This window comes from Lissotriton vulgaris, chromosome 12 (genome assembly GCF_964263255.1).
Source record: "Lissotriton vulgaris chromosome 12, aLisVul1.2, whole genome shotgun sequence".
Classification (NCBI taxonomy): Eukaryota; Metazoa; Chordata; class Amphibia; order Caudata; family Salamandridae; genus Lissotriton; species Lissotriton vulgaris.
The window spans coordinates 811714646-811742251 of record NC_141700.1 but is presented as its reverse complement, the minus strand read 5'-3'; the positions used below and the strand labels follow the sequence as shown (position 1 = coordinate 811742251).

Below are 27606 nucleotides of genomic sequence, written 5' to 3'. Positions count from 1 at the left end.
TGCGTGGGCTCGCCCCTACCTCGGAGACCTGTGGGCGCTGCTGCCCGACCCCATCAGCCCATGAGAGCAGGCATCTTCATGTTGTTGCGCCAGGGTTGGTGTCTGCTGTGAATAACGTGTCCTTCCTGGCGACCACGTGCGAGGCGGCCCCTCTTGGTAGGACGCTCGCAGACCCCGGAATTACAGGCCTGCGCGGGCTGCACGGAGTGACAACGACCTGGCATGCGTTAGACCTGCGGAAGCGACACACCAGCGGGGATTGCTGCCTGCCTTAAACACTGAGTGTGGGGGGAGTGTGCTGGCCATATTGCAACGACACACCACCTGTGGGATCAGAGAGGCCTGTGATATCCTCTGCCCTGCGAGCTGCCACACTGGGACACTCTCTCTGCACGGTTGAGAGGCCAACAGTCCACTACGTGGAGGGGGTCTGCTAGGCGGCGATCGCCCCAAGGGTGGGGTTCAACACGGCGTCGGCGACCAGACAGACGAGGGCATCGGGGTCCACGTACAGGAAGGCGACCTCCCCTCCCGCAAGCATGGGCAAACCAGACAAACACCAACAGAAGCTGCCCTTTGAGATGAAAAAAACGCAGAAATCCACTGACGGGGTGCTGGAGGAGGAGGCAGGTCAGGCGCCCAATAACAACATCGAAAAGATCCTGCTAGCGATACAATCGAACCTACAGGATATTAATGGCAAGTTAGACAACTTAACTTGCAGAATGGACACCATGGCAGCGCGACAGGAAAAGCATGGGGAGAGGCTGGATGAGGCCGAAACGCGAATATCCGCGGTCGAAGATGAGGCGCGGGCCTCCACCTCAAAGTGCGCAGATATGGAAAGGCTACTGGAGGTTATCAAGGCGAAGGAGGAAGATTTAGAAGCGCGCTCGAGGCGCAACAACGTACGGATCACGGGCCTGCCGGAGTCCACCAACACAGGCCGCATGGAAACCTACGTGGAAACACTGTGCAAGGATCTGTTCGGAGCTGAGGCCCTGTCGCCCCTCTTTATCGTGGAGCGTGCTCATAGGTCACTGGCCCCGAAACCACCGCCCGGTACCACGCCGAGACCGATTGTTGCGCGTATCCTCAACTACCGCGACAGGGACACGATCCTTCGGCTAGCAAGAGAGAAAGGGAAGATCCAGCATCAAGGGAACTCCTTGGAATTTTACCCGGACCACACAGTTGCGGTCCAGCAGGCCCGGAAAGAATATACTGCAGTGAAGACCAAATTGCGTGAGTTGAACATTGTTTACTCCATGATGTATCCAGCACGCCTCAGGGTGGTGTGGAAGGAGAAAGCGACGATACTACCGACTCCGAAAGCAGCACAAGAATTTGTCAAAAGGATTCAACGAGAGATCAGAGACAATTCGCAAAATGAACAACGACGTGACTCGGACTAACAATGAGGGGTTGTTTCATGGTATGCCACTGGTGAGTGTACAGTTCAGTCACCGATCATGCGTTGTAGCATGGACTTTAATCTCCGCACTTGCTAGACTGCTTGAACCTGTTTTCCAGTTTGCCCGGTAGTAGGATTGACTCAACATACACGGAGTATCTGGGTGGAGAGGTCCTAATGGGGCTAAGAGGCCTCTGTTCGGAGATGCGGCTCACTACTAACTTTGCACTGGGAATGCATCACGACACATGCACATCACATAAGGCAATATTGGCGTACACAATTGAGTGACACTATCATCCTGTGGCGATTTCTCAATGCAGGCTAGTGCGCGAGTGGCGAGAAACTGCCCCTTTGTCTGATGTGCTCTGCTCAATATGTTTTGACTATAGGACGCCTCCGTCACTGACTGTGAGAGAGCCCCAATGCACTCTGTGCGGCGAGCAGTAAGGGTGAGAGGAGAGGGATACTGTGCCTTGATGATTAACTGTTGAAATTGCATTGGAGACGCATTGTGCCAGACATGTTGCTCAGCCAGTGGCTTTGTTGTTGGTTGTTCGGGGGGTGGGGGGGGGGGGGGGGGCGGCGAGTATTCACCTGAACTGCGTTTCATACAGCTTCTTTAGCATCGCCCACACCTGTACACCAGGTGGTGAGTTGTGCCCCTGGCGGACCTCTACAAGGGTATTACCCAATAAGAGTTTGGTTCTGGCACTGTATTACTGTTTATGGGAGTTCTGGATTGGTGCACTGGACGGGACTGGCTTCGGCAGGTTGGGGTTGCTGGAGTGGGTGGGTTCTGGGGGGGTGGGATGTATGATTGTACTGTTAGGCCGACAGAATGTGTAATGTCTTTTTGTACTGGTTTCAAGTTGGTCCCAGCTGTTGCTGGGTCGACTGGAGCAACTAAAAGGGAGATGCTAACAATCCCTATGCAATTGATTAGTGATGAACGCTCATGCCTTATGTCATTGGATTTTGATGGGGACCAGGGAGGCGGGTAGACGCAGTTTAAACGTACTAACCTGGAACATTAGAGGGTTCTCACAGCCACGTAAAATACGGCAGATTTTTGCAAGCCTGACAAGGTGGAATGTGGATATAGCGTTCCTACAGGAGTCTCACCTGGCCCCACACTCACAAGTACAACTGGGGGCAAGATGGGCGGAGGAGGTTTTCAGGGCCTCGTACTCTTCTTACTCTAGAGGGGTGATCATTCTGGTGAAACGAGGGGTGGGCTTTGTGAGTCACACAGTAACACAGGACCCTTCAGGCAGGTTTCTAATGGTATCAGGTACATTGAGGGGGCAGAAGGTGACATTGCTGAATGTATACGGTCCTAACACGGATGCCCCGGATTTCTTCAGGGAGGTATGGGGACACCTACAGAAACACAATAGCGCACATATATTGTGTGGTGGTGATTGGAACGTGACGGTTTAGACCGTTCAGCTAACTCGGTGGAACAGCACAAGCACTCACGCACAATGGTGGGACACATGATGAAGGATCTGGGTCTAGAGGATCTTTGGAGGTTGAGGAACACCGACGCGCCTGGGGCCACGCACATTACTGCTTCCCACAACAGCTGGTCCAGGCTGGATTATTGGCTGGGCTCCTCTGACCTGGCACTATGGGTGCGACACCTACAGGTGCTCCCTCGCACGCTGTCTGATCACAATCCTGTCCTACTGCAGCTGGACGTTCCACGATACGCACCCCCCCCCTTCCAATGGCGCTTTAACGCACGTGCTCTAACTGATGCAATTTATGCGGACACGATTAAGAGGGCGATTGAAGATTACTTTGACCTTAATGCCCCATCGACTGATGACCCTGGCATCCTCTGGGAAGCATTCAAGGCCACGATTAGAGGGGTCTGTATTAGCACCACAGTGGGGGTTCTGAAGGATATTAGAACTCAGATACGCAGGTGCGAACAGCAAATGAGAGACCTGGAATCCCTATATGAATCCACTCAGGATATCATACACCTGGCCAAGCTCCGCGAAATACACACAGAACACGAGACCTTTCTAGACTCTGAAATGAAATATTTAAACCGCACGCATGTGGCTAGAGCCTTTGGGGAAGGAGGTCGACCGGGGGCTGTATTAGCTAGGAAGATCTGCACAGGTCGCGGCCAGACTACGATCCTTAGGGTGAAGAACGGGGAGGGTGACACACAAACCCATGCTAATGACATACTGAAATGCTTTGTTAATTCATTTGGATCCCTGTACAAATCCCAGCCCACTGCTCCGGCGGATGACACCTATGCATACCTGCACGATGTAGCGATAGGGTGGCTGTCAGATGCGCACAGGGAGTACTTAGCTAGGCCTATCACAGCAGATGAGGTTACAGAGATAATAGGCTCACTTCCGAAGGGCAAGGCACCTGGCCCGGATGGGTTCACCCCGGAATTTTACAAACAATATGCAGACATACTAGCGCCACACTTAGTAGATATGTATGGCACCTCCTTTGAGAAAGGCATACTCCCCCCCACGTTACGCGAAGCCATGATTATCGCTCTCCTGAAACCATCTAAAGATCCGGAGGAATGTGACTCGTACCGACCATTATCTTTAATAAATGTAGACTCGAAAATTCTTGCGAAGCTTATAGCCAAGCGGCTGTCACCACTGATGACCAGTCTGGTACTGCCGGATCAGTCCGGCTTTGTGCCCACCAGATCGACAGCACATAACACTCGGACTCTATTTGCACTATCGCACTATCTACAACCTTCAGTCAAAGCTGTAGCGGTCATGTTAGACGCGGCGAAGGCATTTGACTCTATTGAATGGAGGTATATGATCACTGTCCTCAATAGAATGGGGTTCCCCAAACGTTTTGTGCAATGGGTCACCCTGCTTTACACGCAACCAAATGCCAGGGTCAGAATTAATGGGTATATTTCGGATCAATTTGCGATTGAGCGAGGGACACGGCAAGGCTGCCCACTCTCGCCGCTGTTATTTGCGTTAGCACTAGAACCTTTGGCATGTCTGATACAACAGAACTACAAGGAATCGGCACTGCACTTCATAGCCAGGCCGCTTCACATATCCTTATATGCGGATGACATGTTGCTGTACGTCCGGGACCCGGAGACTCACTTGAACGCCATACTCAGGGAATACATAAGGTTCGGGGGGCATTCGGGTCTGGCCATAAATTGGTCCAAATCATCTATAATACCCCTCACGGACACCACTTCTACGTTTGTGGTGGACTTTCCGCTGGGATGGCAACAGGACCCTATACGATACCTAGGGGTCATGTACCACAGGGATCCGGATGAGGTGCTTAGGGCAAACTACGGAGTGGTGCTGGCGAAACTGGAGGACAGTGTAAAACGTTGGATACATCTGCCCCTTTCATTGGCGGACAGGATAGCGATTGTCAAAATGAACGTACTGCCCAAGCTGCTATACCTGTTTAACAACATACCAATCACTCCACCACAGGCTATCTTCCGACACATAAACTCCTTGGTGCGGACCTTGATTTGGGCGGGTAAACAGGCACGTGTGGATTTACGGACTCTGACACTTCCACTTGCACGGGGCGGCTTCGGGGTACCTGACTTTCTCCTGTATTACTTGTGCGCACAGGCACAATATGCGGCGTATTGGTATCACGCGGTTCCGTACCTCACTCACACCGCTATAGAGGAGAGCGACGCACACCCTATTCCACTCACAGCAATAATCTCACACACCCGCCCCCCGCTACATGCTAGAGATATCAACACGGTGGATGCTACGGTCAAAGCCTGGCATAAATTAGGGCAACTAGCACACAAGACCCCACTATATGCACCAGCCATGATGCTACACCATCACCAAGAGCTCTCGGTAACTGGGGAGAGCGTCGGAATGTCTCTACTGGCCAAAGCCGGTATCGATAGGATGTGGGACGTGTTCCGAGATGGTGAATTCGTGGGCTTAGACAAATTGGGTTATGTTCATAACCAAACATCCATGTTTCGCTTCACATATTTCAGACTCACTAGAGCCCTGAGGGAGCACTACCCTACGTTCCCTTCGGAGCCGCAATGCCTTGCACCACTGCAACTGTTAATCACAACTAATGATTTATCACACCTGGTGTCTAGGCTGTATTCAGCCGCACAATTGGACCTGGACGGACAAGTGTTGGAGGCGAAGGGGCGGTGGGATGCACTACTAGACACGCCATTGTCTGATGAAGAATGGGCTAGCACATGCGCTCTGACACAGATACTTACACCAAATGGTAATCTGAGATTAATTCACTTTAAATTCCTCCATCAAGTATATTACACACCAGAGAAATTGTTTAAATTTGGGCTTCAGGAGGAGGACAGGTGTAAAAGGTGTAACAAGGAGGGTGCGGGCTTTGCACATTTGGCGTGGGACTGCGCCAAGGTGGAAGGATACTGGGGGGAGGTAACTGCTACTTTATCTGTTATGCTGGAGGAGGAGGTACACTGTACACCCAAAGTCTGCTTACTGGGGATAGTACCGCAGTTCAGGGCCTTGAAGAGGAAGTTCTGTGCGATAGCACTCTTATTGGCTAAGAGACAAGTGGCACAATGCTGGCATAGTCGCAAAGTGCCGAAGTTAAAAACATGGTTGCATGACATGTCCACCTGTCGTGACAAGTTACAAACTTACGAAGAACTGCTGCCAGTTAAGTCACGACCAAAAAATATGTGGGTTTTTCTGGAGGATTATCTGACCTCCCTGCAGGATGATGAGGAACTTCCACACATGGACTGAACGGGTTGCATGACTGCATGAGTGCTGATGGGACGGGTGTGAGATAACGGCGGGAGGAGAGGGACCCTAAGTGTGTTAACACTATTGCTGGGTAGTACATTAGGATTACACTGTACGGTCGGAATTGGGGTATGTTGTTTTATTGTTCTTGTTATTAAAAGAGAAAAAGTGAGACTCAGTTCTAATGCCAGCTATTAACCATGCATACGATACCCTGCAATATTCTGAGACGTGTGTAACATTCGATCACAATGATGGTTAATGGAATAAACGTAGCGAGCCGGCCTCCGGGTTGTAGGCTCATGCTGTGTCAAATGCTTGATTTTCAATAAAGGTCTTGCGCAAAAAAAACAAAAAAAAAAAAACATTTCATTAACACACATAAAATCTCCTAAAACGTATTTGATCTAAAAGCCCACAATTATCTGATCTAAAAATAGCTATTTGTTAAAACTCGTTAAAAAGATATAAAACTGCCTTCACTTTTTGCATATATTTCCCCACAGCAATATCTAAGTGGGCCATTTCTGTCATTAGTAACACAGCCTGGGTCCTAGTTTTAATCTCATATTTCTTAAAAATTGGTTTTAAAAACGTAATACGGAAATCCAAAAACTTCAGACAATCAAACAAGATATGCAGCATATCACATTTGGACCCCAGAGAGCAAATGCAGCTTCCCTCCCCATTGTTCATAGCCCGCTTTACAGAGTTGTTCATATAACAAGGGTTTACCCCAATTCTTACCCTCAGAACTTCATTTCGTAATTTGCAGGTAACTTATCAGTGTAGGGGAAGCATTGACCATTATTCCATGATTCGATCATAAAACAGATCGAAATTTTACTTGCAAGATAGATTTTGTCCTGTGCATGCGATACTTCCTTTCCCGTCGACCTAAGTAACTTTTTATCAATATTAGCCACGGAGACAGTAGAGCATTCATTAACGCTCATCTTCTTGCATAACTTTGTTATTATCCCCCGGTCTCTCTTGCCCATTTTAGTTCACTGACCTGAATTTCATTTTTGCACCATTGTGATATTTTGGTAATTGCGCCTATTTCTAGGCGTTGCCAAAAGCGCAAAAGGACCATACCACCTTGTGTACCCCATGAAGTCAGGCCTAGTTCCAGTCTTACTGCCTGAACCATTGCTGACTGGGGAGCATAAATAACTTTTTTAGGTTTTTACCTTCTTCCACATCCCAGTTTTCCTTACCACTTAGGAACAACAATTCAGCACCATACAAAAATTGCGGGGGTACAATAGCAGCGAAGGCTTTTAGCACTGGATTGTCGGTCATAGCACCATATGCTTTATTGAACAATATCAGACCGCTAATCGAAGCAGAAGTTCTTAATTTAGATGACTCTAAGTGGGTATTCCATTTCAGATTCTGCTCGAACCATAACACCAAGTATCCATACTCTGTTACTGATTCCACTTTTTCTGACCCAATCCACCATGAGAACTCAGTTTCCCTCCGACCAAAGCTCAATGTTTTGGTCTTGTCCATATTTATCACAAGTTTTTAGGTCGAGCTAGAGTGCGCATGCGAAGCATGCGTCTAGCTCGACAACTATTGTTGTCAGTCTCCTGGGAATCTGATACAGCGTTGGCCATGCGCTTCTGCTGTCTCAGATTTGTCCGTGTGAGTGCGCTTCTGAGACGTGCTTGCGCAGACGCACACACAACCCCTGCTTTCGCTTGGCTCGCATGCACTAACGGCGCACACACACACACACACACACACAGCCAGCCCCCACCCCCTGCACACACACACACACACACACACAGGCGCGCGCACACATACACACGCTGCCGCCCCCCCTGCACACACACACACACACACATAAAGACACACACAGACACGCACGCATACACACACCGCCGCCCCCTACCCCTCCTGCACACACACACAGACACACACCCCCGAACCCCCTTACAACTAAGCCCCACTCACCGCATCGCCGCCACTCCTGACTTCTGCAGCCACCGCGGGGCTCTCCCTCAGGCATGGGAGCCCCGCGTCACCAATGCTGCTCTCTGGCACTCCGTGGATGCGGGCTTCACGCAGAAGGCAGAAGTCCCGCCCCACGACCGGCTTCACGCTCCCGAACTTCCGGTAGCTAGGCCAGGTTACAATCCTTGTGCACGGAATGCCATGATCTTCTTGTTATGAAAGAGCTTCCTTGTCAGGACTAGAGTATCTCAGGAATCGCAGTGAGTTTTGTGCTTGTTTATAATTTATTTTAGTGGTATGCCATGTTATATGTTTGTTTTCTTTGATTAATTGATTATAGGTTGGATTTTTATACCAACTGAATTCAAAGTATATGTACAATTACCCATTCAGAAATCTGTTGTGCTATTCTGTTAGCGTCTGAGTCCACATCACTCTGACGTTCTTTGGGAGGCTAAAGCACTTCTTTCAAAACCACAGAGGATTGCACACGAGAAACCATAGACCTCGCAATTCCTTGCCCCTTCACTTGGCACTTTACCTCTGGTTTAAACCTGGAAAGAAATGCTTGTTTTCGGTTGTGCGAGCAAGGTTTTTATTAGGAGGGGCAGACATCAGAGTTAAAATTAAACCGTTTGTGATTTTGTATCCGCAGCAGCCGAAGGCTGGGTTGGCTGTTTCCGCTCACAGTGGTGGCGTTTGGGGTTTCAGAAACATGCATTAAATAGCGTTTATATATCGAAAGCGATCACCATTCTGCGGCCGCTCAGGTACACCTGCATCCAATTCCTCTTCTCTGAAGAATAAAAAATCGAGGCTCTACCGAGAACGCTGCATTTTCTTTACCCTTACATTACATTCCATGATGCTGTTTTAGACGTCTGGTGCAAAAAACAGTCAAGTACGTATCAAAAGCTCGCTCACTATCCATCACTAACAAAGAGCAGTCTCCGCATTACGCATTCTGCAGAAGCCTCTCACTGTTTTTTTCAAATCTTATGCCACACACTGTACCCAACTTAGTTGTTTAATAGGGATTTGTACTTATAGTCTGTCTCGTACCCCATGTACTTTTATTAACATATCCAGAATGATTGACTGAGTAGATGCAGCGTGTACATCATGCACTGACCATCATGTAAACATACAAGGAAGATTTTCCGGATTTATAAAAAGGTTATTTCTTGAACACCTGTTTAACTTTAGTACATAAGATTTTCATCACTGCCTCCAAATACGGTATAGGTAAGATTTTAAACATGAGTTTTTCCACACCCCAAAAGCCTTGACAACACCGCCACGAGCGAAGCACGAGATGTCTGCTTATTAGGTGTATTGCATGTATGGCCAACAACGCTCTTATATTTGAAGCAACTTTATTGCTTATTAAACCTCATCAGAGCTGTGTGAATAATAACTGCATCAGCCCCGTGCCTGAGGTGCATCATCAGAGCTGTGTGAATAATAACAGCTGTGAGCCCGTGCCTAAGGTGCATCATCAGAGCTGTGTGAACAATAACAGCTGTGAGCCCGTGGCTGAGGTGCATCATCAGAGCTGTGTGAATAATACCTGCGTCAGCCCCGTGCGTGAGGTGCATCATCAGAGCTGTGTGAATAATAACAGCTGTGAGCAACAGTATACTCTTGCACACACTCACTGCTCACCAATTCAAAGTTTGCTAAAAAAACCACAATGCCAATAACTCAAACTTTAATGCTGCGAGACCTATTGCATTGTAAATGCTTGTTTCCTTAAGCAGTAACCATTAAATACATTTAGTTTGCTTTGCAAGCCAACCTCGGTCTGGTCCATAATCACCAGATCGTCAGCATAGAGTAAACATGCTATCTGCTTGCCATTTAATTTCAGGCTTGCCCCAGTTGTATTCCCCAGCATTGATGGTAGGTCAGGTAGGAACAGGGAGAACAACAAGGGAGCTAATACACATCCCTGACGCAGACCATTTCCAATTTCTATTTTCCCTGATAAACTGCCATCAATGTCTAAGATTATCTGTGCCCAGTTTTTAGTATGGAGCATTTGTAGCAGCCTCAGTATATCATTAGGAATTCCCTGACTAATTAGGGCCTCCCACAGCAGCAGCTCCCGGTCGACTAGAACAAAGGCTGCACGGAAGTCAACAAAAAAACAGAATAATCTACCCCGAGATTCCATTGACTTCCATGCTATGGCCCAAAGAGCAAAACAATGATCAATTGTAGAATGGGCGGATTTAAACCCACCCTGTTCAGGGGGAATGATTTGGTTTTCCTCTGCCCAATCTTTTAATAAGTTTATTATTACTTTTGCAAAGACTTTTCCCCCTATATCCAGGAGGTTTATCAACTTTCTGGAACAATTCCCGTGTCCAGGATTACCAGGAACATCTTTACAAAAAACTCTGCCCACCATTCTGGACACGTTTTAATTATCATTGCCGGGAGGTTATCTGGTCCTGCAGCGCGGGTGAGGTTCAAACTAGCAATAATCTCCGTTATATATCTTGAGGTAAAGTAGTCCTTTATATCGTCCCTCACCCGTAACCAAACTAAGGTTCCTGGTATTGATTGTGTCGGCCATCTTCCATAAATTTCTTCCAGATAGCCTACCCAGTCATCTTCAGGGACCATACAGGCCAAGGAACCAGATTTTCCCCCCACACTCTCTTGGACTAATATCCAAAACCCTCTTGCATCCTTGGATTCAATCACCTCCAACATGTTTGCCCAGCATTTCTCTTCATACCTTCTTTTTTTATTCGGAATTAATGTTTTATACTTTAACCTTAGTTGCTGAAGTGATTGGTATAGATCCACTTTGAACGAGGCCCTTACTCTTCTCTCCTTCTGTCTTATCAGGGCCTTAGCTACCCTGCATTCTTCGTCAAACCAGGGTTTCCTATTTTTATTATCAACATAGCTACCCAGTCCTGACTTTTTTGACTTGAATTCCTTCTTGAGGGAATCTGCCAGCTTACCTAAGGTTAGTTCAAACTACGGAATTCCTGCATTAGGATGAATTCCTTCAGTTGGTATTGACTTTTGAATTAACTTAAGCTTTTCTATCTGTTCATCTGATATGCAGGTTGTTAGTCGTTTGGGGTAGTCCTCATTGACCTGTTGAGCCCTATCTCTACTTTTACGTTTCGGTATGTGTATTTCTAACTTCAAAGGGAAGTGGTCAGTACCTGTAATTTTCTCCACCTCAAAATTACTTATTTTATCGAAACACCAGGCCTGACAAAATACGTAGTCGATTGCGCAGAGCTGCTGGCCCCTCATAAAAGTCCTTCCCGCTGGCCGGTCTTGCTGAAATCTTCCATTTGCACATACCATGCCCAAGGACCCCATTAGCTGACTAAATGACTCATCCTGCTGTGAGAGTTCCCCCCTTGGAAAGAGTGCTATTTCAATATTATGGGTTTCGAAACTTCATCTGTAAGATTTAGAATTCTGTGATAAGTGAAAAATCTACTGATTTCTGGGGGTAACTAAACAAGGAGACATCTCCACCAGCTGAATTCCCACCACAAGGATATCCTACGATGGAGGAAGTTAGCCAGTAGATTCTACTCCATAGTTAGGGTTCCCACAGAAACTGAGGCAACCTCTGTGTCCCCCCTAAAGTTCCTCGTTTGCTCGACCTGGGTGTTGATGTCATTGCTGCTAAACAATACAGTGGAGAAGATTGTACTAGTTATAGAACTCCTCGGGTGGTGAGGCACCTGTTGTGTGTCTACATAAACAATCATTTCCACTCTATAGAAAGCTGGAACCACCAAAGGCGTGGCTCTGGGGAGGTAACACATCTCAAGTAAGTAACTCCTTTCTGTGCTTTGTGGGGTGAATTTGTTGAAAGAGCTTCAAAGCATTGCACGGTGTGTTTGGGTTTGTGAAACACATCCCTTTCTATGGGTGTTTGGCCAAGTTCAATTCTGCTATCCCACATCTTACCACACAGTAAGAATGACTCGATGAGCAGTAGATGAAAGATTGTTTCTATTTTTTGATACAGGTCCCCTTATTGCTGCCACTGTCTGCACTTTAAGAACGAAAGACAAGTACGAGCCGCAGCCCTTGGAAGAGGAGCCTCCCGTGAGAAGAAACAAGAGGAACCATTGGCCAAGTGAGTAGTAAATACTGGAGATGTGAACTGACTGCGAGGCTTTGGCCTTGTTTGTGTAAGGATATCACACATCCACTCAGACAATACACATCCACACACAGACAATACACATCCACACACAGACAATACACATCAATCAATCAGAACATTTGTTAGTGCACTACTTACCTGTGTGGGTCTCAAGGCACGAGGGGGGGGGGGGGTGCTGCTACTGCTCGAATAGCGGGGGATGGTGGCGAGGGTGAGGTCAGCGTATCGGAGTTGCCGGCTGGAGGTGTAGAAGGTGAGATGTCTGTTGAGGTATGCTGGTCCGGTGTTGTCAAGTGCTATGTGTGCGTGGGTGAGGAGCTTGAAGGTTATTCTCTTGTTGACGGGCAGCCAGTGCAGGTCTCTAAGGTGGGGTGTGATGTGGCTGTGGCGAGGGATGTCGAGGGTCAGGTGTGCGGAGGCTTTTTGAATATGGTGCTGTTCCCAGTGCGGTCGGCCCCCTTGAGTTGTCCCAGGGCGAGGGGTTGGAGCCGACGATGAGGACTTCCGTTTTGTCCCAGTTTAGCTTCAGGCGGCTGTTCTTCATCCACTGGGCGACGGCTTTCATTCCTGGGGGTTGGTTTTGGCAGTGATGGGGTCCTTGGTGAGGGATAGGATAAGCTGGGTGTCGTCTGCGTAGTAGATGATGTTGAGGTCGTGCGGTTGGGCGACGTGGGCGAGCGGTGCCATGGAGATGTTCAACAATTTTGGGCTGAGGGACGAGCCTTGGGATACGCCGCAGATGATCTTGGTGGCTTCGGAGCGGAAGGGGGGAGGCAGACGCTCTGGGTTCTGCCGGAGAGGAAAGAGGTGGTCCAGTCCAGAGCCTTGTCCCGGATTCCAGTGTCGTGGAGGAGTGTGCGTAGGGTACGGTGGTAAACGGTTTCGAAGGCGGCTGATAGGTCCAGGAGGATGAGGGCCGTGGTCTCGCTGTTGTCCAGCAGGGCCCTGATGTTGTCTGTAGCGGCGATGAGGGCAGTGTCGGTGCTGTGGTTGCTGCGAAACCCTGACTGGGATGGGTCCAAGATGCTGTTCTCCTCGAGGTAGCAGGTCAGTTGTTTATTGACGGTCTTCTCAATGTCCTTCGCCGGGAATGGTAGCAGGGAGATGGGTCGGAAGTTCTTGAGGTCTTTAGGGTCGCCTTGGGTTTCTTCAGTATGGAGTTGATCTCGGCTTGCTTCCAACTCTCTGGGAAGGTAGCCGTCTCAAAGCAGATGTTGATTGCTTTCCGGAGATGGGGTGCAATGGTGGTGCTGGCTTTGTTGAAGATGTAGTGTGAGCAAGGGTCTGACGGAGAGCCGGAGTGGCTGGTGTTCATGATTTTGATGGTGTCATCGTCGTTTATGTTGGTCCAGGAGAGCAGGGGGTCGGTGCGGATGGTGGATGTGGGGACGGAAGTCTCGGTGGTTGTCGGGGTTGTCGAGACGAAACTGTTGTGGATGTCTGCGATCTTGCGGTGGAAGGAGGTGGAAAGGGATTCGCACAGGTCTTGCGAAGGTGGGGTGTCGTTGGTGTTGGAGCTGGGGTTGAAGAGCTCTTAGCTGTTGTGTGCGTTGTTGTCTAGGCAGTTTTTGAAGGAGGTCCTTTTGGCAGATCGGATGAGCTGATGGTGTCAGCGTGTGGAGCTCTTATGGGCCTCGTAGCTGTCCGGTGTCTGTTCGCGGTGCCATTTCTTCCCGAGTTTTCGGCAGGCTTGCTTGGAAGCCTGGAGGTCCTCGGTGAACCAGCTGGCTTTCATGCTGGTGTGTCTGTTGGAGGCTTTCTTGATCGGGGCGAGATTGTTGGCGCAGTCTTCGATCCACTGTCTGAGGTAGCAGGCGGCTGTGTCGGGATCTGTGGAGTCGGCGGGTGGGCCCTGGGCGACGGTGGTGGTATGCTGGTCTTCTGTGACTATTGTCCAGCAGCAGTGGGAGATCTGTTGGGTGTGGTGGTGAGTGGTGGGTTTCCGGAAGGTGAAATGGATGCAGCGATGGTCGGTCCAATGGAGTACAGTGGTGTGGCTGAAGGCGACGTGGGAGCTGCGGAGAAGATGGGGGTCAAGCGTGTGGCCAGCGGAGTAGGTGGGTGTTGTGACGAGCTCTCTGAGTCCGAGGTTGGCGAGGTTGTCAATCAAGGTGGTGGAGTTAGTGTTGTTGTTGTTCTCGAGGTGGAAGTTCAGGTCCCCGAGGAAGATGTAGTCTGTGGAGGCAAGGGCGTGTGTACTAACGAGGTCGGCGATGGAGTCGTTGAACTGTGGTCAGAGTCCGGGGGGTCAGTAGACGAGGGTTTCTCTGAGGGTGGTGTTGGGGTCGGTGTGGATCTGGAAGTGCAGGTGTTCGGCGGTGCTGAGTGTGTCGTCGGTGCTGGTCGAGATTCTGAGAGTGTTCCTGTGGACGATGGCGATTCCTCCACCTGTTCCGTTGGTGCGATCCCTGCGGGAGATCTTGTAACCGACGGGGATGGCTATGGTGATGTCGGTTGCTGAGGAGGGGGTCATCCAGGTCTCTGTCAGGAAGGCGACGTCTGGGGAGGTGGAGTCCAGTAGATCCTAGAGTTCAACAGCATGTTTGCGGGTGGAGCGGGTGTTGAGGAGAATGCAGTTGAGGTGTTTGAGTTCTTTCACGGTGGGTGGAGTTCTGGATTGGATGCTGGTGAAGCTGTAATTCCAGCAGGTGAAGGGTCCTTGGGTGCGCTTTAGGGTGGCCCGGAAGCAGGTGTGCGGTCGTCCGGTGTTGAGTGCGAGGAGGGTGCTATCATCGTAGCGGACACGAGTGTCGTGGCATGCGGGGGGGCAGGGGTTCTAGTGTTGGGCGCGGTCCAGGTGCGGACGGACGCAGACGGGCTTGCCTTTGGCGCGGCCGTACCGTGGCCGCCATATAAGGGGAGGTGGGAGGGAGGAGCAGCTGGGAGGCGGGAGCAGGGCGGTGAATGGGCGAGCGGGGGGTGGAGCCGCAGGGGTGCAGACGCAGGAAAACGGGTTACAGAAGGCAAAAGAGGGAAGAAAAGGCAAAAAAACAGAAGTGGCAAAGAGGCAAAAATACAATTAGCAGGCAACAATTAACAGAGGCAACAATAAACAGGTGCAGGCAGAAAATTGGCAGAGCCGAGGGAAGCGGCGAACTAACAGAAACGGCAGCAGCGGGGCATGGACCCACAGGTGGTGCTGTGCGGCATGGGGAACGGCCTACATTACGGAATGACCTCCCACGTGACCTAAATTACTTTAATGCTTGCTAATGTATAGCATAGAAACGGGTCATTAACTCATGATTTCTCCACACGTAAATTTGATTTTTACAAAAATATTTTTATTTGACCTTTTATTTCATTATTTGTTTATAAAAAAGACTATCACATAGCAATTCTAGTTCACATTGTCATAATTTCTTTCAACAGCATAGCATCCAAGGGTCATTAGTTTTACCCTAAACACGAATTTATGTCCATCTGTGTTTGAGATGTTGAACTGGGGAGGATAAATGTGTGTGGTTAGAGACAGTGATATGAGTGTGTAGTATGTGAAGGAGGTATGAATGTGGTGTGAGTATTTATTGGTATATGCTTTCTAAGAGGAAAAAACGTATTTAAAAAAAACATGTTTTATTGTGTCTCCATTACAAATGGTTTCTTTTTACACAGATTAAGATGATGAATATTTAAGAAATGTACTATTAGAATACAACATTTTCTAGCTATCGCAACAAGAATTTTAGATTCTATTAAGGACTCGGAAGCGAGGATTATGCTTTCTCATTTCTTAACTGCAAAACACAGCAGCCTATGAAAATAAAACTATAGGATTGAAAAACTACAATACCCATGAGGCTTTGAATCACGCCTCTATCACAACAACCAATCACAGTGTACATTAAGCATACAAAGCAGGGAGACACTAATCTGGCCTCCTCTTTCTTTGCGCGAATCAGTTCAAGAATAAAGTCTTAAACTCTGAACGGAGAGATAAACAGTTCCAGTAATAAGTTCTCAACGGAGAACAATCCCAAACCAACGAAGGTGTCCGCTTCCATCATTAGGGTACAGCATCTCCATCCGGAGAAGGCACTCAACTTTTGTTGGAATCATTTCCTAAAACAGAAAAACAACTTTGAGAAAGGGAGCCCACAACTGCATTTCTCATTGGGTGGGCATCAAAGTTATTAAACAACATAACATCAGACAACTTTACAGTTGCACAACTGTCCCAATGGGTGGGATAATCCACACCTCCGTGTTCTTAATAGAATCTAAAATTCTTGTCGCGATGGCTAGAAAATTTAGTATTCTATGGCAGGACGGAGGATTCTTAATCTGCTGGTTCAAATCTCATCAATCACAGCATCAGAAACATAAGGAATAGGTTTGTAATAAAAACCTTTAAACATTGAATCTGAAGACCAGTCTGCTGCTCTAAGGATGTCCACCAACCGGGACCCTAATAAAGAGGCTTTAGAAGCCATAGCTCCCCTAGTAGAATGAGCTCCATACACTGAGGCATCAATGCCAGCTTCTGACATAATCCACCGAACCCATCTAGCCAGAGTAGGAGCAGCAACCGGTCTGAAAGATTTTTGCACAGAAATCAACAGTTGACCCAAAGGATCAGCCCTGTGTGAAACAGTACGTTCTTCATAACATTTTAAACACTGTAAAACGCATAACTTATTATTATGTGAAAAAGCAGGATACTCAACTGACCGAGACACAGTCTTAGTCCGCCTTGTGATTACGAAAGAAACGCCCTGCGGAGAAAACATTCTTCGAGCCAGATCTAAAGCTCTAACATCAGAAACTCTACGACATGATATGAGACAGAGTAACATAGTAAGCTTAGCAGAAAGCTGCTTCAAGGAAAGATCATTGTTCTCGGGCCAGGATTCCAAAAGATTAAGAACCTTCGTAACATCCCACAAGGTGGAATACCTGGGCCGATGGGGGTTAGCCACCGAACCCCTTTCAGCAATTTACAGACCAGGGGATGCATCCCCACAGGCTTACCATCGATTTGATCATGACCAGCAAAAATAGCAGACTTGAAATTATTTACCCACCTGTATGCAAGACCTGACTGCACATTCTGACAAGAAATTCAACATATCAGTTATAGATGATCCCTCGGGATCCACCTGTTTTGAAAGGCACCAACCCACCCATCTCTTCCAGGAAGCAGAATATTGTTTCCGGGTGGAAGGAGCCCACGCTTGGTGCATAAAGCTGGCAGCAGCTTGCGAAAGTCCTGCAATGCTCTCATGTCTCCTGAGATCGTCCACACCATCAAGGTTAGTTGGTTCTGCAGGACCAGTGGGTTGCACGACCCCACTGGGTCCTGGAGAAGCATTGGGAAGGTTGGAAGCAGAAAGGGGAGGTTGACTGTCAATTCCAACAGAGTGGGAAACCATGACTGAGTCCACCAGAACGGGGTCACTAACACTAGTGACGCCCTCTGGCGCCGGACAAAGGCCGCCACCCTCGGGATCAATGCAAACGGAGGAAAAGCATAATTCTTCTGCAAGCCCCAATGATGCAGGAACGCATCCGTCCCCATCGCCATCGGGTCTGGTGTCCAGCTGAAGAACAGGGGAAGCTGGGCGTTGAGGCGAGAAGCAAACAGATCTATCTGGCATGGGCTTCGCATAGCCATGATCTGAGCAAACAGCGAGGGATGAAGTCTCCAGTCGCTGTAGTCCCGAAGGAAGCGGGAGTTCCAATCCGCTACTTGATTGAACTTCCCTGGGAGATATTCTGCCACTACAGAGATCTTGCGATCCAGGCAGAAATGCCAAAACTCCTTCACAATTAGAGCTAACATGCGGGATCTCGTCCCCCCTAGTCGGTTGATATATCTCACCGCTGAGACATTGTCCATTCAAAGCAGTATGCAACAATTGCTCTTCAGCGGTGAGATAGACTTGATGGCAAAGGACCCTGCCAGCAACTCCAGACAATTTATGTGTAACTTCAGTTCTTCTGCTGACCATCGTCCTCCTGTGGTAAACTCCCCACAGCGAGCACCCCCACCCCACTGACTGGCGTCTGACTCGACAACCACGTCTGGAGCGGTGCCAAAGATTGCTCGTCCATTCCAAGCAGTCATGTGCTCCAGCCACCACTGAAGCTCCTCCCGAGCTTCTGGAAATAGGGGAATGAGATGGTCGTAATGAAACTTCCTCTGGAGGTAAAAGATTTTTAATCTCTGAAGGACCCTGTAGTGCAATGGGCCGGGGAATATAGCCGGGATCAAGGATGCCAGAAGACCCACAATCCACGCAAGGAAATCATCTCCTTGGACAATGTGGTTCTGATTTCCCTCTTTATGGATCTGATTTTGTTCAGTGGAAGAAGAAGTTGTGCTGACACTGAATCTATCAGGAAACCCAAAAATTCCATCTGTTGGTTTGGTAACATCACAGATTTTTTGGTATTGATAACAAACCCCAGTTTCTGCAACAGGGACGTGGTCCACTCCCGATGTGTGAGGAGGAGATCTCGATCCTGTGCCAGAATTAGAATGTCGTCCAGATACACAATGAGTGGTACACCCATCTCCCGGAGACGAGAGATCACAGGTCTGAGTAGTTTGGTGAACACCCACGGTGCTGAGGAGAGGCCAAACGGGAGTGAGCGATACCGGTACCATCGCCCTTACCATGAGAACTGCAAGAATTTCTGATGTGAGGGGCAGATAGGGACCGTGAGATAAGCATCTTTTAAATCTAGACGGACCATCCAGTCCTTCTCCAGCAGGAGGTCTCGCAATAGGTGAATCCCCTCCATCTTGAAGTGGCGATACACCACAAAGGGGTTGAAATCTCGTAAATTGAGTACTAGGCGCTGACCGCTACCTTTTTTCTGCACCAAAAAGACGGTGCTGCCAAATCCTTCCGGAATGAAGGGTCCCACATCAATGGCTTGTTTGGCTAACAACTCTTCCAGTTCTGAGTCTATAAAACTCTGTTCTAGATGGGAAAAATGGAGAGGATGAGGGGGACAAACCTGACGGGGGCTCTCTACCAGTTCTATCTTGTAACCTTGCACTGTCTGAAGGACCCAAGCATCGAAAGTGAGATTCACCCAATTCATTACAAAGTGCTGTAACCTTCCCCCAAGAGGAATGACAGGATGCACCAGACTTACCAGTGGATTGAGCGTCAAAATTCTTGTAGCCTCTGTTGACACCCCGGTTAAAGCGGCCTCTGAAGCCGCTGGATCTGGCGGGTAAAAACCTGCCTGGTCAGGCTCCTGGGTATACCCCCTGCCACGTCTGGGTGTGTATCCTCTCTGAGGACTGGTGTTGGAGAAGCGGACGGTCGAGCGTCCTCTGCCATGCCCGGCCCTTCCAGAGACCTGATGTAAGACTCTCTTCAGGGACGCCTGAGACTTATCAAGGGATGCAAAGGTGCTAACAAATTTTGCAATGTCCTTAACAAATTTATCACCAAACAACTGACCTTCAGCCAAAGGTCCTGGCTCCGATGAGGTTAGCTCCACTAACTGTGGGTCGATGCGAAGAAGGACGGATTTCCTCCTCTCTGAAGCAAGGGCGCAATTAGCGTTTCCAAGCATGCAAATGGCACGCTGCGCCCAACCCGCCAGCACTTCGGGGTGAATGGCGTCGCCCGTTTCTTGAGCTTGGAGGGCCAGTTCAAGTATCTTAGCTAAAAGGCCTGAAAGGTCGAGGACCTTGTCCTGGCACGCTCTGAGCGCGCGGTCAATACCCTTTTTGGGATCCTTTTTTGTATTTCTTGAGTAAGGTAGTTATGGAAGTGTCAATGTCGGGGGTAATGGCCACCTTGTGGGGTAGGTCTGGGCGTGGGCATTCGGACTTCAGGCGGGCTCTCACTTCTTTGTCAAAGGCCTTGCGCAGGTTAGATTCTAAGTAGCTAGCACCTGCCGGAGGAGGAACCCAATCAGAAGATCTAGGGTGGACAATGTCCGTCGGGTCAAAAGTGAAGGGATACGGGATCACAGGGGAGGGCTCATGTTTGCGCTACTTTGCGCGTTTGCGCGCCTTGGGCGATTGGGACGAGTCTGTGTCTGTGTCAGTACCTGTAGTGGTATCTATCACAGGGATAGGAGAGGACCGGGGCAAGGGAAGGTATTGGGTGACATCACGGGCGTCTTCTTTAGTTTTGTAAATCTTAGCATAGGAATGTACATGAGGCCAAGGGGAGCCAGAGGGACCACTGGGTAGAGGAATCAAGTTGGGCAGAACCAGATGGAGGGACAGGTGTGGGACCGGACGGGACAAGCAACTCCAATTTCTGGGTTAAGGGTAACAAGGGTGAGGATAAAGCTTTGTCTAGCTTAGCATCAAGCTTCTTATCTATAAGGTCCTCCATGGACTCATCATTGTAATACTCCTCGTCACCCTGCTCACCGACAGCGTCAACTTCCTCCTGATAGCAATCAAATTCTGCCATCTTCCAAGTAGAAATAAATTCTTTCAAAAAATCCCCAGAGGGAAGCTTAATTATCAGCCCTAGAAAAAGGGTGTCGGTTGGGAGTGTGCCTGGCGCAGGAGTCAAAGAAACGGTACCAAATTGAAAAGTTGCAGTCTCTGCAGTCCTATTCTAGGACTAATGGAGGGTGAAAAAGGCCCCAACTGCAGCAGCAGGGGGACCGTCCAAAAATTGAGGGAAATAGAGGTCCTGGCACCTCGAGGGTTAATTTTTGCTCATCAGCTCCGTAATCGGCATCAAACGCTGTTTGCAGTGGAACTCAGGCCCCTTATTTGACTCCTGGCCGCGCTGCGGTGCCCCTCTTCAGCCCGGGGTAATGGCGTCTATGATCGGCACTTCGTAGGGGCTGAGCGCGTCTGAGGACGCGCGCGCGGCCCCAGAGACGCACGCAGGGTGTCCGGGAAGGGGCCCGACGTGCTCTCGCTCCCAGCGGTGGGGGCCACTCTCCTCCGGCTCACGGACCGCGAGCGCAGAAGCGGCGGTGCCGGCGGCCGGAGGAGAAAACCAGGAGCACAAAGATAAAGCGCAACACGCGCTGGACGAACACACAACGGGAAGCGGAGCGGGCTCGAAGAAGCCGCCCTCCGATTCCAGACTGGGGTAAGTGCGCAGCGCAACTTGTAAAAGGAGGAACAAAATCTCCTGAAACCAATCAAAGGATCATAATAGAGTACAAATACAGCGAAGAGTGTGTGGTAAATTAATATTACCGAATCATTTTTGCCATATAATTACAAGTCATAAGGATAGCTCAATCAAATGAGAGGCAGAGTCCGTGGTATCTGAGTCATACGGGCTTTAATGAAATGCTTCGAAGCATGGGACATCGGGTTCCATCACCACTCAGGTTCAGGAAGGGACATTCAACATTTTATTAACATCACACATTATATATAGTAAAACAGTATACATGGAAGTGAATACAGTAGGCGTAACAGGTGAAAAGAGAGAGATAAGAACACATGTGCATAACAGGAGGCGTGTAAGAAGGCGTACACATGGGCGTGCACTGGACATGTCAGAGAATCTTCACATGAAACGTCACAAGTGGGTGGATGCATAGAGAAAATTTGCAGAATCAGCAGAAACTTATGACCTATATGCGCGCGCAGCTGAGCATGACGTGTAACCGGGGAGAGCTGGGGGCTTTGACTTTTGCACGAGTAGAGGAGACTAATGTCTGGGGTGTCAAAACGACCTGTACCTATAGCATATCTGATATCGTATGTTTTGAGGATGTAGTGTCTGGAGTAAAAGGTCTCTCGGGCAGGGGCCGTTCATCACTGAATGCTAGTGCGTGCATATGAATCTTCATGTAGAGTGCGGGGGCCATGGGCCTACCATGGTAACGGAAGCAGTAACTTACGTGCATGGAGACAGGAAGGCAGGGTCCTTTGCTCTGCAGCCAGGAATATGTTTACCTATTTCACTAGACTGGAATGTGTTTTCGAGGAGGCTGAGCAGATAACTTGTAGGTAAAACATCATCTTGGCAAGCGAACCAGGCCGAGCCGGGCACCGCTCGTCTGAGGCAGGAAGTAAGGCAGAGGTCAGGGATGCATACCTAAACGGCAGCTTTCAGAGGGAGAGAAAAGAACTCGGAGCCTCGTTTAAGGGCCTAACTCGACTGGGCCAGAAAAACGTGGAGAAAAACGTGAAAGTGTACCATGTGAAAACGTTGGCACCATAGGCCTAGAAGCCTAATTAACGGTATTTTCATGCATGACTGGATAGCTGACATGTTAACGTTGGACGCAAATGTATTTGCGTCTTTCTAGCATGAACAGAAAAGAAGTTACACGACATACAAGGAACATGGGTGCATGGATAGGGTGCGAGTGGGGGACACATTGGTTACCTGAAAATTTCTATTACCTCATTCCCTCCTTGGCCCCTACCAAACCCTTTAAGATATATCTATATTCATGAGACCATCTATCTGTTCATATAACATCATTTGTTCATCTTTTATCATTCGGGAACGGGAACTTGGACCTGGAATACAGGCTGTGGCGCACAAGCCGCAAATCGCTGGCCCACATTGCAGACAGAGACAACAACTGAATACTATGACCAATATTATTCCTAGGAATGATAACAATTTCCATCCCCAAGCGGATATCACACTCCAGAGCCAACCGGACCAAGTCCAGGAGCCTGGATTCTGTTGAATCAGGTGAGCAATTTCGTGAAGCCGTGTGATGGCCTTATACACGGATGGCGCGTTATTAGGAATAAACACGCAACAACTGGATCCGATGACTCTACAAGCCCCGCCCCTATCGGCCAGGATGACGTCAAGGACAAGGCGATTTTGAAGAACTACAAGTCTCATAGCAGATTGTTCTTCGGTCAGATTACCTAAAGCAGAAGTAGTTTCGTTCACTACCGCTTCCAAAGTTCTAGTTAATTTGCGTATTAATTTACTGTTTTGAACAGGACCTACAAAGAAAAAGAATCCTTTATTGAAATCTGTGTATTGTTCCCACGTTGTCTCAGTCTGATCGACAATCGGGGTCTTGATCTCCCTTCTATGTCTTACATTCACAAGACGTGAATTCCTATGATAATCAGGTGGGGCTAGAAAAACAGGTGGCAATAGGAACGCAATGTAACACGTCCCATCCCAATCAAGGGGCAGATGTACATAAGCAGTGTGACCACAAATGAAATAAGAATGGCGAGAGGCTTTGAAAGTAAACTTTCCTTTGTCACTGAATTCGACCACAGTATTACAGTCACTGTGTCCTAGATGTACTGAGCCATTCTTTCTAACGCACAGTTCGCTTTTTACTGGCAGAACTGAAATAAACAGCAAGTTCGAATTAGTCTCGGACTGGACGTTCAGGATCATGAGATTGAGGGAAAAGTTACCTAATTCATACACTTCATTTTCTAGGTCGGTCCCTTTCCTTTGGGGAAGACCGTCTGCGTCTGGGAAACATGCTTTATTCATGACTGTATTCAGGTTTCCCCATATCCAATTGCCTTGGGAAACTTTGGACTTACTGTCTAGGGAGGACATTAAAGTAAACCATGCACCACATGAACCATTATGTGTAAACGGGTAGGGAAAGAGAGGCAGAGCTCCCTTGTATTTCTGATAAGGTGGGAGTCGGCCACATACCCAGCAATTGGTGGCATTGCTGGCCTGATGAGTATGGTGTAACATACGAATGAATGTATTGTTGCGCATTGCTAATCGGTAGGATAATTCATGAGGGGGCAGGTCGCTGAAGGAGTGCTCTACAGTGTCATTAGAGGAAGCATGTACATGAGAATCAAGAGGGAAAAAATATGTAGCATTAAGCTTATGCATATGATCGTAAGACTCAGAAGAAACATGAAAATTAATGCGATTACACATCGACTGTGCAAATTTTTACAATATTGTTCTCTTTTCTTGATACGCCTATCTCTCTGACTACTTGGGTCTATCTTATACATGTCAGAAACCTGTCTAACCGCTTCACCCGAGGGGGACTTAAACAATTAAACGCTGTCTGACTTACTAGACCTCAACTTGGCACGATACTCCTGTTGGGGAGTTTTTTCTAGCAGGGGAAGTTTAGAGTCAGAGTCCGAAAGGGGGCAGTCCTTAATCGAGGTTTCTGGACACAGTCCGCGAAATTTTTTAATGTGGCTGGAGTGTAACCACCCCTTGCGTCCTTCCAACTTGACTGCGGTCCTCGTTGTCATTAACACCAGCTTGGGCTGCTTCCATCTGGGCTCCAGCGGACTTGATCGGTCGAAATTTCTCACATAAACCAGCTCTCCCGGAACGACTTCATGCGGTTTTACTTGGGTGTTGTCCGGAAAGGCAGCCGCAACCTGTGAACGACAAGATTGTAGTGCAGACATCAAGGAGGCCAGGTAATCTGTCAGCATAACACTATCGACATCAGTGATCTTGCGGGGCATGGGCTAACCCCACATATTGGGAGGCCGCCCGAAAACCACCTCATAAGGAGATAGTCCGGTTCTGGAATGAGCAACCATGCGCATATAGAAGAGGGCAACTGGCAAGGCTACTATCCAATCTACACCTTTTTCTGCACAGACTTTGGCTAAGCGTGTTTTCAGGGTTTGATTATGTCTCTCTACGAGACCAGCTGCTTCAGGGTGTCGTACGCAGTGGAACTTCCACTGGTAACCTAACAGGAGTGATACCTGTTTCATAAGCTCGGACGAGAATGGCTGTCCATTATCTGAGTACACAACACGGGGCAAGCCGTATCGCGGGAAGAATTCACGAACCAACTGCTTGGCAGTGGTCGCCGCAGTGTAATCTGGGACTGGATATGCTTCTGTCCATCGGGAAAGGGCACATACAACTACGAGGACATATTTAAAACCTCTACATCTGTCCATCTGGATATAATCCATCTGGAAGACTTCAAAAGGATGGTCAGGAGGATGGAATCCACCTTGTTCCACGGGAACACCTTTGCCTGGATTGAACTGACAACAGATCATGCAGGTACGCACTTTCTGTTTTGCTGCTGCTCGTAAATGTTTGTTGAACCAGAGGTGTTGAATGCTGTCTAACATGGCTTTTTCTCCTAAGTGTGCTGGACTATGTGCGGTGTTAATGATTACTTGAACCATAGAGTCGGAGAGGAACCATGTGGCTCTTCCCTTCGTCATCCATCCCTGATCTGTCTGGATCCCTCCTTGTTCAGTCCATTTCTTGATTTCGTCTGGAGTAGCATGTGTCTGTATGTCGAGTACGTCCAGAATGGGATCCTTCACTGTCATACAATGTGTCTGTGATGTCACGTCAGTCTTTGTCATGTCCGTTGGGATGTCTGTCTGAGCTGTGAGTTTAGCTGTTTGATCTGCCAGGTCGTTACCCTGAGAAATGGTGTCGGTGACTTTAGCATGTGCTTTGCACTTCATGATAGCAATGGATGCAGGTAATTGTATTGCTTCTAACAGAGTTTGAATGAGGGGACCATGCTGTATCTTGGTGCCATGGGAAGTTAAAAAACCTCTCTCTTGCCAGAGGATACCGAAGTCGTGAACAACTCCGAATGCATACTGTGAATCTGTGTATATGTTTACTTTCTTGTTCGTGGCTAGTATACAGGCTTGGGTCAGAGCAATGAGTTCTGCTGCTTGAGCAGACAAGGTGTCAATACGATGTGTTTCTATGACTTCAGTATCAGTGGTCACTGCATATGCGGCCACTAACTCTCCTGTGCTTGTTCTCATACATGAACCATCCACGTAAAGTGTCAGGTCGGGATCGGGTAATGCAATGTCTGTCAAGTCTTGTCTGGGTTTCGTTACAGTATTGATGACTTCTACGCAGTCATGTGGTGTCGGATCAGTTGTGCTCGAGGGTAACAATGTGGCAGGGTTTAATGTGTTGCATCGTCTGATCTCTATGTGTGGCTGAACCAATGTCAGTTCATATCCTGTCAGTCTTGCTATAGTCAAGTGTTGAGTCTGGGTTCGGTTCAGGAGTACTTCCACTGAGTGTGGAACTTGTACTGTCAGGGGATGTCCTAACACTATGGAATCGCTTTGTCTGATTGCTAGAGCTGTTGCTGCAACTGATTTGAGGCACGCAGGCAGAGCCTGGGCCACTGGATCCAATATACTAGAAAAATAAGCACAAGGCTTGTGGTGTCCTGCTTGATCTTGTGTGAGAACAGATAATGCTGTTCCATCGCGTTCAGTAACAAAAAGTGTAAAAGGTTTTCTGTAACATGGTGTCGCTAAAACAGGTGCTTGACATAAGGCTTTCTTTAACTCGTCAAAAGCTTGTGTATGTTCCTGAGTCCAAGGGAGGACAGTCGAAGTCGCTGCCTCCTGTGTTGTCAACTGTATGAGAGGTTTAGCTAGATATGCATACTGGGGAATCCATTGTCTGCAGTAAGAAGTGAGGCCAATGAAGGCCCGTACCTCCTTTTGTGTCTTGGGTTGTGGCAGATGTGCAATTAACTGGATGCGGTCTGGTGTCAGCTGTCTCCCCCATTTGGACAGCAAGTGCCCAAGGTATACCACTTGCTGGGCACAGAATTGTAGCTTCGAAGGGGACACCTTATGCCCCTTTTCGGCCAGAAAATACAAGACAGTCAGTGACGCACGCTCGCAGTCACGTTCGGTCCGTGCAGTGATTAACAAGTCATCTACATATTGCAGCAGAGCAGTGTCAGTGGGCATGTGGATACTGTCTAGTTGTCTTTTCAGTGCTTGGCTGTAAATACTAGGACTTTCCGTGAACCCTTGAGGTGCACGTGCAAATTTGAAGCTTCGGCCATTTAAAGAGAATCCGAATAAATACTGGCTTTCCGGATGAATTGGGACACTAAAGAAAGCGTTCTTGAGGTCAATTACAGTAAAGAACGCTGCTTCGGAATCAATAGCCGTCAAGAGGGAAGATATGTCTGGCACTACCGGATACTGAGGAATGATGCATTTATTCAGTTCTCGAAGATCAATCACCAATCGGTAGACTGGTGGTGCATTTGGGTCAGTTCGTTTAAGAATCGGAATGATCAGAGAATTACATACATTGGAGTCAGTCTCAATAACTACTCCTTGGGCAATGAGCTCGTCAATAATCTTCAGTAAGGCTGTTACAGCCTCGGGTGGCAATTTGTATTGTCGGATTCGGGGCAGTACAACTCCTTGCTTGAGAGTGACACGGTACGGTGTAATGTGCATACAACCTACATCAGTTGGACCTTGTGCCCATAAATGTGCTGGTACATTTTGCAATCTTGGATCAAAATCTCGTAACACATAATGACCTTTAAAGTCACGTAAGAACAATCTCACTCCTTCTGGAGAACAACATATTACAGCACCTAGTGCTTTCAACGTTTTAATACCAAGCAGATTTTCAGGACATGCTTTC

At 48.3% G+C, this 27606-nt stretch overlaps 1 protein-coding gene across 7 annotated transcripts in view; it reads left to right on the top strand.

Moving 5' to 3' along the window:
* The window catches only part of LOC147678854 (uncharacterized), a 144109-nt gene that overhangs the window by 19078 nt on the left and 97425 nt on the right, over positions 1-27606 (top strand). For all 7 annotated transcript variants that reach the window (XM_086946294.1, XM_086946297.1, XM_086946296.1 and 4 more), the window contains exon 3: positions 12167-12277. In XM_086946294.1, coding sequence (XP_086802420.1) covers positions 12167-12277 — 111 coding nt within the window. The remainder of the gene's footprint in view (positions 1-12166; positions 12278-27606) is intronic.